We start from the raw sequence: 13,757 nt of genomic DNA, 5'->3' as shown, positions 1-13,757 counted from the left end.
CAGTAAACTAGTTCAACCATTGTGGAAGACAGTGTGGTGATTCCTCAAGGATCTAGAACTAGAAATACCATTTGACCCAGCCATCCCATTACTGGGTATATATACTCAAAGGATTATAAATCATGCTGCTATAAAGACATATGCACACGTATGTTCATTGCAGCACTATTTACAATAGTAAAAACTTGGAACCAACCCAAATGTCCATCAATGATAGACTGTATTAAGAAAATGTGGCATATATACACCATGGAATACTATGCAGCCACAACAAATGATGAGTTCATGTCCTTTGCAGGCACATGGATGAAGCTAGAAACCATCATTCTCAGCAAACTATCGCAAGGTGAAAAAACCAAACGCCATATGTTCTCACTCATAGGTGTGAATTGAATAATGAGAACACTTGGACACAGGAAGGGGAACATCACACACCAGGGCCTGTCGTGGAGTGGGGGGAGCGGGGAGGGATAGCACTAGGAGATATACCTAATGTAAATGATGAGTTAATGGGGGCAGCACACCAACATGGCACATGTATACATATGTAACAAACCTACTCTTTGTGCACATGTACCCTACAACTTAAAGTATAAAAAGAAAAATAGAAAAAGAGATTTGACTACCCTGCTGGATTTTAGACTTGCATGGGGCCTGTAGCCCCTTGGTTTTGGCCAATTTCTCCCTTTTGGAACAGCTGTACCCCCACTGTATCTATGAAGTAACTAACTTGCTTTTGATTTCACAGGATCATAGGTGGAAAGGACCTTCCTTGTTTTAGACTGTGGACTTGGACTTTTGAGTTAATGCTGAAATGACTTAAGACTGAGAAAATGTGGGGAGGCATGATTGGTTTTGAAATGTAAGGACACAAGATTTGGAAGGGACCAGGGGAAGAATGATATGATTTGGCTGTGTACCCACCCAGTTCGCATCTTGAATTGTAGCTCCCATAATTCCCCTGTGACACGGGAGGAACCCAGTGGGAGGTAATTGAATCATGGGGGCAGGTCTTTCTCATGCTGTTCTCATGGTAGTGAGTAAGTCTCATGAGAGCTGATGGTTTTTATAAAGTGGGGTTCCCCTACACAAGCTCTTTTGCCTGCTGCCATGTAAGACATGACTTTGATCCTCATTTGCTTTCAGGCATGATTGTGAGGCCTTCCCAGCCATGTGGAACTGTGAGTCAATTAAGCCTTTTTTAAAAATATAAATTACCAAGTCTCAGGTATGTCTTTATTAGCAATGTGAGAACAGACTAAAAATGCCTGAGTGTACATCTAGCACCTGAAGTCTACCTAGGGCCTGGTGTTCACCTGAGGCCTGATATCCACCTGGGGCCTGGGCATCCACGTGGGGCCTCATGTCCATCTAAGACCTGGTGTTCTCCTGGGACCTGTACATTTGCCTGGAACGTTATGTTCAGCCATGGCCTGAAGTTCAGCCAGGACTTTTGCCTATTGTTCACCTGGGGTCTTGGTGTCAACCAGGGACCCGGTGTCCTCCTGGAGTCCAGTGTCTACCTGAAGCCTGATGTTCACCTGGGGCCTGAGTGTTTACATAGGGCCTGGTGTCAGCTTGGGACCTAAGTATTTACCTATGGCCTGGGTGTCCATCTGGGGGCCTGATGTCCACTTTGGCGCTAGGTATCCTCCTGGTGACTGATGCCCACATGGCTCCTGGGGACCACCTGAGGCCTGGCATTAACCTAGAGCCTCATATTCAGCTGGAGCCTCATGGCCACCTTGTGTGTATCAACCTGAGGGCTGGTGTCCACCTGAGTCCAGTGACTTCCTGGGCCGTGATGAACAAACCCATGGGGCCCTGGCATCCACCTGGGGCCTACTGTTCAGATAAGATCTGGAGTTCTCCTGGCCTGGTGTCCACCTGGGCCCCTGATAGTCATCAGGTCCTAGGAAAAAGAAAAACTTAGGCCCCAAGTGCATATAAGCCTACAAGTAGAAACTCAAGCCCCGGATTGATACCCAGGTTCCAGATGGACACTGGGCACAAGATGAACACCAGGCCCGGGGTGAACACTAAGCCCCAGGTGTGTACATAGTCCTCAGGTGGACATCAGGCACTAGATTGACACACAGGCACCTGCTGGCCACCTGGGTGGACAACTTGGGGCCTGGCTATCAACTCGAGGCCTGATATACACTTTGAGCCCATTTTCCACCTGGGGCCTGATGTCTTCCCAGTGACTGGTATCCTCCTGAGGTCTGGTGTCCATCTGAAACTGTTTATCCCTGTGAGCCCTGATGTCCACCAGAGACTGGATGTCCCCCTGGGGTTAGATGTTCACCTAGGGCCTGGTGTCCACCTGGGGCCTGAAATTCACCAGAGCTTAGTTATCCACCTATGGCCATCTGGAGCCAGATGTCCACCTGAGGCTTGGTGTGCACCTCAGGCCTGATATCTACCTGGGTTTGGGTGTTCATGTGGGGCCTGATGTCCACCTAAGACCATGTGTTCACCTGGAACCTGGGTGACCATCTGGGTTCTGATGTTCAGCTGGGGCCCAGAGTTCAGCTGGGGACTGGGTCAACCTTCTGCCTGATGCACACCTGGGGACTAGGTACCCACCTGGGCTCCGGTGTTCACTGGAGCATGATAGCTACCTGGGGCCTTGTATTTATCTAGGACACCACAGTCTAGTGTCCTCATGGGTCCTGGGGTTTCCCTGGGGCCTGGTGTCTGCCTTAGGCCTAAGTTTACATCCGTGGCCTGATGTCCACCTTGGGATGGATGTCCACTTGGGGATGGATATTCAGTAGGGGCCTGAGTGTCCACCTGGTGCGTGATGTCTCCCTGGGGCCTGGTGTTCATCTGAGGCTTGATATCCACCTGGGGCCTGGACATTTGCCTGGAACCTGATGTATAGCTGGTGCCTGAAGTTCATCTATACCTGGTGTCCCCCTGGGGACAGGTAGTCAACTGGGGCCTGAAGTCCTCCTAGAGTTCAGTGTTCACCTGGGGCTTAAAGTTCACCTAGGGCTTGGGAGTCCAAATAGGGCCTGGTGTCAGCTTGAGACTTGTATATGTAGCTGGGGCTTGTTTGTCCATTTGGAGCCTGATTTTTTACTTGGTTTTTTTGTTAATCTGGGGTCTAATGTCCACCTGGGGCCTAGGTATCCACCTGGAGACTGTTCTGCAGCTGGAAACTGCTGACTACCTGTGGCCTGGTAATCACCTAAGGCTTTGTGTTGACTTAGGTACTTGGTGCCAAACTATTGACTGCTGTTCACCTGGGGTATGGAGTCCACCTGGGGAATATTGTGTACCCTGGGGCCTGGATGTCAGTCTGGGCTTGTTGTGCACCTGTATCTTAGATATCCAGATGGGGGTGTGTTTTCTGCTTGGCTGCAGCAGTCCACCTGGGGCTTGAGTGTCAACCTAAGGCCTGATGTCTATGTGGAACCTAGGGTTCACCTGAGGCCTGATATCCACCTGGGGCCTCAATGTCCAAATGGGGCCTGATGCCCATCTGGACCCTGAGTGTCCACCTGTGGCATGGATGTCCACTGGTACCTGATGTCCACCAGGAGCCTAATGTCCACCTAAGATCTGGTGTTCACCTGGAGTCTGATGTTCAGCTGAAGACTGGATTTCCACCTGGAGCCAAGGTATCCACCCAGGGACTAGTGTTGAACTGAGGCCTCTTGACCACCAGGGGACAAGGTATCCACACTAGGCTTGACGTCCACCTGTGACCAGATGTCCATCTTGATCCTGGGTGACCACATTAAGCCTGATGTTCAGCTGGGGCCTAGGTACCCACTGGGGGCTTCCTGTTAACCTGGGGACTGGTATCCATCTGGGTCCTAATGACCACCTGGGTTGTATTATTCACCTAGGGCCTGGTGTCCACTTGGGGCCCGAGTGTAACCTTGGACCTGGCACCCATCTAGGACTTGGGTGTCAAACTGGCCCCTTGGTGTGCAGTTAAGACGTCATGTGAACCTGGCGCCTGAGTGTATACATGGGGCCAAATGACTACTGGGGGCCTGAATGTCAACCTAGAATCTGAGGTTTACTAGGGGCCTAGGTATCCACCTGGGTCCTGGTTTCTTCCTGGGGTCTAATGTTCACCTGAGCCTGGGTGTCAACCTGGGGCCTGATGTAAACCTCTAGTCCAGTGTCCACCTTGGGCTTGATGTCAGCCTGGAGCCTGATGTCCACCTGAGGACTGATGTTCACCTTTGACCTGATGTCCACCTGCAGATTGTTTATCCACCCATGGTGTGATATTCACCTGGGGCCAATTGTCCAACTGTGACCAGATGTGCACCTGGAACCTAGGCATTCACATGGGGCCTGATGTTCAGCTGGGCTGGGACCTGGAGTTCACCTGAGGCATGATGTCCACCTGAAGCTTGATGTTCATCAGGGGGCTGGGTGTCCACCTGGGGCCTGATATCCACCTGGAGACTAGGTACCCACCTGGTATCTGGTGTTCACTCGAGATTGGTGTTCAGCTGTGGCCTAATGACCACCTGGGTCATGGTGTCTACCTTGGACTGGGTGCTTACCTGGAAGCTGGAAGCTGGTGTTCACTGGGGGCCTAGTGTGCATCTGAAGGCTGGGGGGTGCACCTAGGGCCTGGTGTCTACCTGGTGGAGCCTAATATTCATCTGGAATCTGATATCTACCTGGGGCCTTGTAGTTACCTGAGGTCTGGGCATCCAACTAGGGCTAGAGTGACCTCCTGGGGGCGTTGAATTTTACTGGGGACTCCTGTCTGCCTTGGACCTGGGTGTACATCTGTTGCCTAATGTACACCTTGAGAGGGATGTCAACCTGAGGACAGATGTCCTCTGAGGATCTCAGTGTCCACCCAGTGCCTGATGTCTGCCTGGGGCCTTGTGTTCACCTGGGACCTGTTATCCACCTGGGGCCTGGGTGTCCACCTGGGGACTGATGTTCAGCTGGAGACTGGATATCCACCTGGGGCTTAGGGATCCACCCAGAAACTGATGTCAAACTGGGGCCTGATGTCTACCTGGGGACTAAGTATCCATGTGAGGCTTGATGTTCATCTGCGGCCAGATGTCCATCTGATGCTTGATGTCCACCTTAGTCCTGGGTGTCTACTGGAGACCTCATGTCCAACTAGAGCTTAGGAACCCACTGGGGGCTTCATGTAAACCTGGGGACTGGTATGCAGCTGGGTCCTAATGATCCCCTGGGTCATAATATTCACCTAGGGCCTGGTGTCCACTTGGGGCTTGTGTGTCAACCTTAGGTCTCATGTTCATCTTTGACCTGGTGTCCACCTGGGACTTGGGTATCAACCTGAGGACTTGGTGTCGTTAAGGTGTCATGATCACCTGGGGACTGAATGTCAATCTGGGGTCTGATGTAAACCTCTAGTTCAGTATCCACCTGGGCCTGGTCTTCACCTGGGGCCTGCTGTTTACCTGGGCCTTGCTGTCAACCTGGGGCCTGATGTAAACCGCTAGTTCAGTATCCACCTGGGGCCAGATATCTTCCTAGAGACTTATATTCCCTTTTGACCTGATGTCCACCTAGGGACTTGCTATCCATCCGTAGTCTGATGTTCACCTGGGGACAGATGTTCAACTGTGGCCAGAAGTGCACCTGGAGTCTGGGCTTCCACCTGGAGCCTGATGCTTAGCTGGGGCTAGGGTCTACATGGACAATGATGTCCACCTGAAGTTTGATGTTCACCTGGGGCCTGATACCCACCTGGTGCCCAAGTATTCTCATGTGCCTAATGTCCACCAGTTGGCCTGGTGTTCATCTGAGGGCTTGGTGTCAATCAGTGGTTTTATGTACACCTGGATTCTAGTGTCCTCCTGGGGCCTTATGCCTACCAGGAATCTGGTGCACCCCTGGGGCCCAGTATCCACCTGGAGTCTGGGTGTCCACCTGGAGCCTAATGTGGAGCTTGTGCTGAGGGTCAGCCTGAGGCCTGATGTCTACTTGGGGCACAGGTATTCACCTGGGGCTTGTTTACCTGGGGACTAATGTCAACCTTGAGCCTAGGCATCCACCTGGGGAAGAGTGTCCAGCTATGATGTCCACCTATGGCCTGCAGCATGGTTATTATCCTAAGGCCTTGTATTAGTCCATTTTCACACTGTTATAAAAAACTACCTGATATTCGGCAATTTATGAGGAAAAGTGGTTTTAAATGACTGGCAGTTCTGCAGGCTTAATATGGAGCATGACTGGGAGGGCTCGGCAAACTTACAACCATGATGTAAGGCCAAGAGGAAGCAAGCCCTTTTTACCATGGGGGAGGAGGAGGCAGAGAGAATGGGGAAGTGTTACACGCTTTCAAATAACCAGATCTTGTAAGAACTCTACCACGAGAACAGCAAGTGAGAAGTCTGCCCCCATGATTCAATCACCTCCCACCAGGCCCCTCCTTCAACATGTGAGGATTACAATTCAACATGAGATTTGGGTGGAGACATAGAGTCAAACTATATCAGGCCTGATGCCCACCTGGAGTCGTGTCTACCTGGGGCCTAATGTAGACATGAGGCCTGGGCATCCACCTAGGACCCCATGTTAAGATAGGGTCTGGAGTTCCTTTGGTGTCTAGTGTATACCTGGGGCCCAGATGTATGTCTAGAGCCTGATGTTTCAGATGGAAACTTGGGCCCCAGGTGCTCATCAGATCCTAGGTGAAAACTCAGGCTTCAGGTGCACACTAGGCTCCAAGCGGACCCATAGGCCCCAGGTTGATACCAAGATGTCAGGTGAACTCTGGGCTCCAGAAAAACACCCCGCCCTAGGTGGACATCTGAACCTGAGTAGACATCAGGCCCCAGATGGACATCCGGCCCCAGGTAGATTCCTAGGCCCCAGGTGAATACTCAGTCTCCAGCCCTAGGGGAATTCAGTCTTACGTGACTAAGGACTGGTGTTCCTCTGGGGCCTCATGTATACCTGGACCCTGGGAGTGCACATGGAGCCAGATGTCTATAAAGGGCCTGAGTGTCCACTGGGGCCTGAGGTTCACCAGGAGAACAGACATCCACCTAGGACCTGGTGTCCACCTAAAACCTGGTGTTCACGTAGGGCCTGGGTGACCACCTGGGATCTCATGTTCAGCTGAGGCCCAGAGTTCAGCTGGTGCCTGTGTGTCATCCTGGTACCTGATGCACATGAGAGGACTAGGTGCCCACCTGAAGACTGATGTTCATGTGGAACTGGTGTTCAGCTGTGGCTTGATGACCAACTGGGTCCTGATGTCCTCCTGGCACCTGCTGTCCACCTGGGACTGCATGCTTACCTAGGGCCTGGTGTTCCCCTGGGGCCTGGTGTGCACCTGAGACCTGGGGTCCTCTTGGGGCCTGATGTACACTTGCACCTAGTATTCAGTTGGGGCCTCATATCCATCTGGAACATCATGTCCACTTGGGGCCTTGTCATTACCTAGGGACTGGCTGTCCTCCTGGTGCTTGAGTGTCCTCCAGGGGCCTGTAGTTCTCCTGGGGCCTGGGTGTACATCTCTGGCCTGATGTCCACCTTGGGATGGATGTGGCCTGAGTGTCCACCTAGGGTCTAATGTCTACCTGGGGCCTGGTGTTTCTCTGAGGCCTTATATGCATCTGCGGCTTTGACATCCATTTGAGGCCTGATGTCTACCTAAGACTTGGTGTTTAATTGGGGCATCGATTTCTTCCTGGAGCCTGATGTTCATCTGGAGCCTGAAGTTCACCTATGCTTGTTGTCTACCTGAGGTCTATGTGTCAACCTGGGGCCTGATGACCACCTTGAGTTGAGTGTTCACCTGGGGCCTGATGTCTACGTGGAGTCTGGGTGTCCACATAGGGCCTGATGTTGACTTGGGACTGAAGTATTTACCTAGGGCCTGGGTTTCTACTTAGAGCCTGACTTCTATCTGGTTCATTGTGTCAACCTGGGGCCTGATGTCCACTTAGGGCCTAGGTAATGTCCTTATGACTAAAGCCCACATGGGGGCTGAAACCCTCTCAGACCTTGTGTTACCCTAGGGCCTAGTGTCCACCTGGGACCTGCCTGCAACCTGGTGACCCCCTGGGGTCAAGGTATCCACCTTGGGCGTGATGACCAACTGGGGCTTAAGGATCTACCTAGAGACTAGTGTCAACCTGGAACCTGATGTCCATTTGGGGTCTGGTGTACACCTTGGGCCTGATGTCCACCTGGGCACAGGTGTACACTTTGGGTCAAGTGTGCCCCTGAAGCCTGAGTGTCAAGCTGGGTCTTGATGCACACTTTTAGTCAAGTGTTTAACTGGGGCCTGATTTACACCTGTAGACTGGGTATCCACCTGGGGCCTGATGCCCACTTGCAGCCAGATGTCCACCTGGCACCAAATGTCTACCTGGAGTCTGGGTGTCCACCTTGAACATGATGTATTCCAAGAGACTAGGCATTCACATTAGGCCTGGGGTCCCCCTGGTTCCTGATATCTACCTGAGGCTGGTATTGAACTGGGGCCTGTGTGTTCACTTGGAGCCCAATGTTCATTTGGAACCTGGTGTTCACTTCTGACGTGGGTATCCACCTGGATCCTGATGTTCAGCTGGGGAGTGGATATAGACCTGGGACCTGATGGCCACCTATGGTATATGTAACCCAACCACCTGGGGCCTGGTGTTCACCTGGGGCCTGATATCCACCTGGTACCTGTGTGTCAATCTAGTGCCTGATGTCCACTTGAGGACTAGGTAGACACCTGAGGCTTGGTGTTCACCTGGGGCCTGGTGTTCATCTTGTACTCAGTGTCCACCTGGACCCTGCATATCACCCTATGGCCTACGTGGCCACTTGGAGCTTTATGTGCACCTGGGGCTTGAGAGTTTCCTAGTATCTGATGACTACTGGGGCCCAGGTGTATGTTGGGCCCATCCACGTGGGACATCAGGATCCAGGTGTACACCCAGGCTTCATGTGGACACCAGGCCAGGAGAACTCCAGCCCTTATCTGAACATCAGGTCCTAGGCGGATGCCCAGGCCCCATATGTACTTCAAGCCCCAGGTATACACTGGACTCCAGGTGAACACCAGCACTCAGTTGGATACACACACTCAAGGTGGACACCAGGCCCCAGGTGAATTCCTACATACCAGGTGAACATCAGGTCTCAGGTGGACACCTGGACCCCAGGTGGATACTAGGCTCTAAATCAATACCAGGTCTCAGGTTGTCCTCAGGAGCCATGTGGACATTAGTCATCAGGAGGTTACCGAGGCCCAAAGTGGACATCAGGCCCCATGTTGACACAAGAACTAGTTGGAAGTCAGGCCCCAGGTAGATACCTAGGCCCTAGGTAAATACTTAGGTCCCAAGATGACAGCAGGCCCTATGTGAACACTCAGAACTCAGGTGGACATCAGGCCTCAGGTGTACATCTGGGTTCATCTGGAATCTGGTGTTACAGGCCCCATGTAAACACCAGGCCTTAGGTAGATACCCAATTCCTAGGTGGATATCAGAGCTCAGATTGACACAAAGACCCCGGTAGACATGATGTACCAATGAATATCCAGGCCCCAGGTAAATACCTAGGCCCCAAAACGACACCAGGGTCTATGTGGACACACAGGCCCCAGGTAGGAAACAGGCCCAAGGTAGACACTGGACTGGACATCAGGTCCTAGGTTGACAACCTTGCTTCAAGTTGACACCAGGCCCCAAGTGAACAGCTGGACACTAGTCCCCTGGTGAATACCTAGGCTCAAGGTTGACATCAGGCCCCGCGTGAACACAAGACCCCAAATAGACACTTATGCCCTTTATGCCCTAAGTTTACATCAAGCTTCAGGTGGTTCCCCAGTCCCCAGGTTAACATCAGGACCCAGATGGGCACCAGTTATCAAGTGGATTCCTAGTCCTCAGGTGAATATCAGGCCCTAGGTGGATACCTGGCCCCAGGTGGATACCAGGATCCTGGTAGACCTCAGGTCCCAAGAAGACACTAGAACTCAGGAGTACATTAGGCCACAGATTAACACCAAGGCACCAGATGAATACCAGGCCAACTTGTGGACATCAGGCCTGAGAAGTGTCCTTGGGTCCCAGATGGATATCAGGCCCCAGGTGAACATCCAGCCAGCACCCAGATGAACATCAAGCTTCAGGTAAACCTCATGCCCCAGGTGAACTCCAGGCTCCAGCTGAACATCAGGCCCCAGGTGGATGCCCAGGTTCCAGGTGCACATCTGACCACAGTTGGACATTCAACCCCAGGTGACCATCAGGCCATGAGTGAATGCATGGTTTCCAGGTGGATATCAGGTCAAAGGTGAACATCAGTCCCCCAGTGGACATCAGGCCCAAGGTGGACACTGAACTAGAGGTTTACATCAGGCCACATATTGACACCTAGTCCCAGATGAACATCAGACCCCAGGTGGATATCCAGGCTCCCAGTGAATTTCAGGCACCAGGTTGACATTCAGGCCCCCATTGGTCATCTGGCCTCATGCAAACTCAGACCCCAGGTGCACATGATGTCTCAACTGGACACCAACCCCTAGTTTGATACCCAAGTCCCAGGTGGACACCAGGTCCAAGGCTGACACTCAAGCCCTAAGTGAACACCACACTCTAGGTGAATAATTCAACCCATGTGGTCATTAGGACCCAGCTGGATACCAGTCCCCAGGTTAACACAAGGCCCCTGGTGGGCATCTAGGCACCAGCTGAACATCAGGCCTTATGTAAACACCTGGGTCTCAGGTGAACACTGTGCCCCAGGTGGACATCAGGCCCTAGGTGGATACGGGGTCACAGGTGGACTTCTAGCCCCTGGGAGACATCCAGTCCCAGGTGGACATAACCGTTTCCATGGATAGACCATTCCCAGGTGGACATCAGCCTCAATAGGATGGCAGTCACCAGGTAGACATCAGGCCTCAAATGGACACCAAGTTCCCAGATGTACAGCAGGCCTCAGCTGAACCCCAGACTCATGTGGACATCAGGCCACAGGTAGACACCATGCCTTAGGGAGATACCTAACTTCAAGTGGACATCAGACCCAAAGTGGACACCCAGTCCCCAGGTGGACAATCAGGGCCCAGGCACATATCAGGCCTTAAGTGGACACCCAGGCCCCAGGTTCATATCCAGCTCCCAGGTGATCACCAGGCCCCAGGAAGACACCAGGCCTTAGGTGAACAACAGGATGCAGTAGGTCATCAGGCCACAGCTAGATACAAGTCCCTGGTGAACATAAGGCCCCAGTGGGACATAGATCTAAAGCAGACATCAGGCCCCAGGTGAACATACAGACCCAAGGTAGAATTCACCCTGAGGGGAACATTTGGCCCCAGGTGCACATCAGGCCCCAGGTAAATACCCAGTCCCCAGGTGGACATCAGCCCGCAGGTCAACCACAGTCCCCAGGTTGATACCTGGTCCCCAGGTGGCTACCCAGTCTGCAGTGTAACATTAGGCCCGTGTAGGATCCCAGGCCCCAAGTGGATTCCTAGGCCCCTGGTGAACATCAGGCACAGGTGTCCAAGAGGCCCTGGGGAAACATAACTGTGTACAGGTAAGGAGTTGACCTGTGGGGAGGGTGAGCAGTCAGCAGCCCAGTGGGGTCCTGAGTAGGTCTTCTGGAAGGAGGAGGCTGAGGGGATGGAATCTTAAAGAGGTAACCTCACTTCCTTGGCGACAGATCCTAATGGAACTTAGAATTGTGGTAACCAGGCCAGGCACAGTGGCTCACACCTGTAATCCCAACACTTTGGGAGGCCGAGGTGGGCAGATCATGAGGTCAAGAGTTCGAGACCAGCCTGACCAACATGGTAAAACCCCCATCTCTACTAAAAATAAAAGAATAACTAGCTGGGTGTGGTGGTACACGTCTCGTGCTTGTAATCCCAGCTACTCAGGAGATTGAGGCAGGAGAATTAATTGAATCCAGGAGGCGGAGGTTGCAGTGAGCCAAGATCATGCCACTGCACTCCAGCCTGGGCAACAGAATGAGACTCTATCTCAAAAAAGAAGAAGAATTATTCTGGTAACCAGGCACCCACATCCTAGGGTCAGCCCTGTAACCAGCTCACTTGGTGGGAGACGCTCAAGAGAACAAGATGTTCCTGCGCTGCACCCCCACATCTCGAGGCTGCTGCTTCAGGATTGGTGGGAGTGAGAGACTTTCTTTTACGACGATGCCCATGTAGGCTCATCCCTCACCCCAGATGCCTCTGGCAATGTGGCAGAAGCCCCCCCAGTTACCTACCACAGGACAGGAGTCACCAGGTAGACAGCAGGTCCCAGATGGACACCAAGGCCCCAGATGGAGCTATCAGGCCAGGCCTCACCAGTGATCTCACCAGTGCCACATCTGCACATTGTCCTTGTCCAGCTGGAGCCTCTGGAGCTCATCGAGACACAGGCACATGGTGAAGTCACCTGCAGTCTGGAAGACTTTCCAGGGTTGATGTTTTCAGGCTGAAATTCCTTTAAATTCAGTGAGGTTGTTTTCATGTTTAGAAATTCCAGTGGAAAGTGAGTGATATTGGTGACTTTTCTCCTTTTTCAGTTCCTGCTTCAGGTGCAGAAATACAGCTATTTCCAGTGCCAGCTGTTGAGCCAGTGCCAGCACCAAGGGAAGGGCCCCTCCAGGGACAGTGCTGGAGCTAGAGGCAGCTCCAGAGCCCTCCTGCCCCTGGCATGGGATTGCCCAGGACCAGCCCAGTGAGGAGCTGCCTGACTTCATGGCACCTGCTGTAGAGCCACCAGCCTCAGCTCTTGAGCTGAAAGTGTGGCTGGAGCTAGAGGTGACAGAGAGGGGGTGACCAGCACAGCCCCAGCCAGCAGCTCCCTCACCGCTCCCAGTCCGAGGCTCAGTGGAAACCATGGAGGCAGAGACCAGGGTGTGCAACCTGGGCTCCTCTGCCTCACTGGAGAGGGACTTCTCTCATTCAGCAGAGCAGCAGCCCAGCTGCTGAAGGGTCTGCTGCTACTGCTGCTGGGGGTGTTTGCCTGCCTGTAGGAGAGCAAGTAAAGGAGCCTGTGAGCAGGGGTTCCAGCAGGTCCTCCTGCTCCCAGAGGCGGCCTCCTCCTCCAGGCATGGAGGTTTGCCCTCATCTGGGTGTCTGGGTCATTTGCCTATAATGTGCTGCCCAGGATGGGCTCTTCTTGACAGGAGGACAGGGGGTGAGGAGGCCAGGGAGCCTCTCCAAAGGAAGCTTTTAAACTCAGCAGCTACACCCCAGAATCTCCATGCCTCCACGTGCCCCAGGATTTATCCATAGCGCAACTATGAATTTCAAGTTTCTACAATAACATTGAAATAAAGTTTGACTTTTTGAAACTTCCATGACTTCTTTCATTCCCTAATACTGTAGATGGTGTTTTTGAGGCAATGTTGAAAATCTCTACTAGTTGTGGGTTTTGTTGTGGTTCTTTGTGTGATTAAATTGCCATCTGATCAGGTGATATTGAAAACCCTTCAGGTATGGCTTTTAGAAGACTGTGACCTACTTTTGCTTGTGTTGACTCTCCCTCCAGCTTTTTGGAAAGAGGGATCAAGTAGGTTCATTTCTCAGGCAGATCAATCACCTTTTGCCATCATAGTTTTAGCATCCATTTCCAAAATTTGGTGTACAAGTTGATATGTTGGTGTTTTTAGCTAATCTGGGGTTAAAACAGAATGCCATAGATGAGGAAACTTATAAACAAATGTATTTCTCTCAGTTCTGAAGATGAAGTGGTCAGCAGATTCCAGTCTGGTGTGGGCTTGCTTCTGGTTCATAGACAGCCATGTTTCTACCA

The 13,757-nt window shown here is 52.2% G+C and overlaps 1 protein-coding gene across 1 annotated transcript; it reads left to right on the top strand.

Annotated features, from left to right (window-relative positions):
• Positions 1-5,658: 5,658 nt before the first annotated feature.
• LOC103881580 (uncharacterized protein C2orf27A-like) lies at positions 5,659-13,300 on the top strand. Its single transcript, XM_031662553.1, is given in 5 exon segments — positions 5,659-5,960; positions 12,200-12,315; positions 12,523-12,585; positions 12,588-12,772; positions 12,774-13,300. Coding segments are annotated over 5 exon segments (990 nt in total). The 3' UTR covers positions 13,098-13,300.
• Positions 13,301-13,757: the final 457 nt, after the last annotated feature.

Source organism: Papio anubis, unplaced genomic scaffold (genome assembly GCF_008728515.1).
Source record: "Papio anubis isolate 15944 unplaced genomic scaffold, Panubis1.0 scaffold744, whole genome shotgun sequence".
Classification (NCBI taxonomy): domain Eukaryota; kingdom Metazoa; phylum Chordata; class Mammalia; order Primates; family Cercopithecidae; genus Papio; species Papio anubis.
Note: the sequence above shows the minus strand (reverse complement) of the source record. Positions and strands in the feature narration are given on the sequence as shown.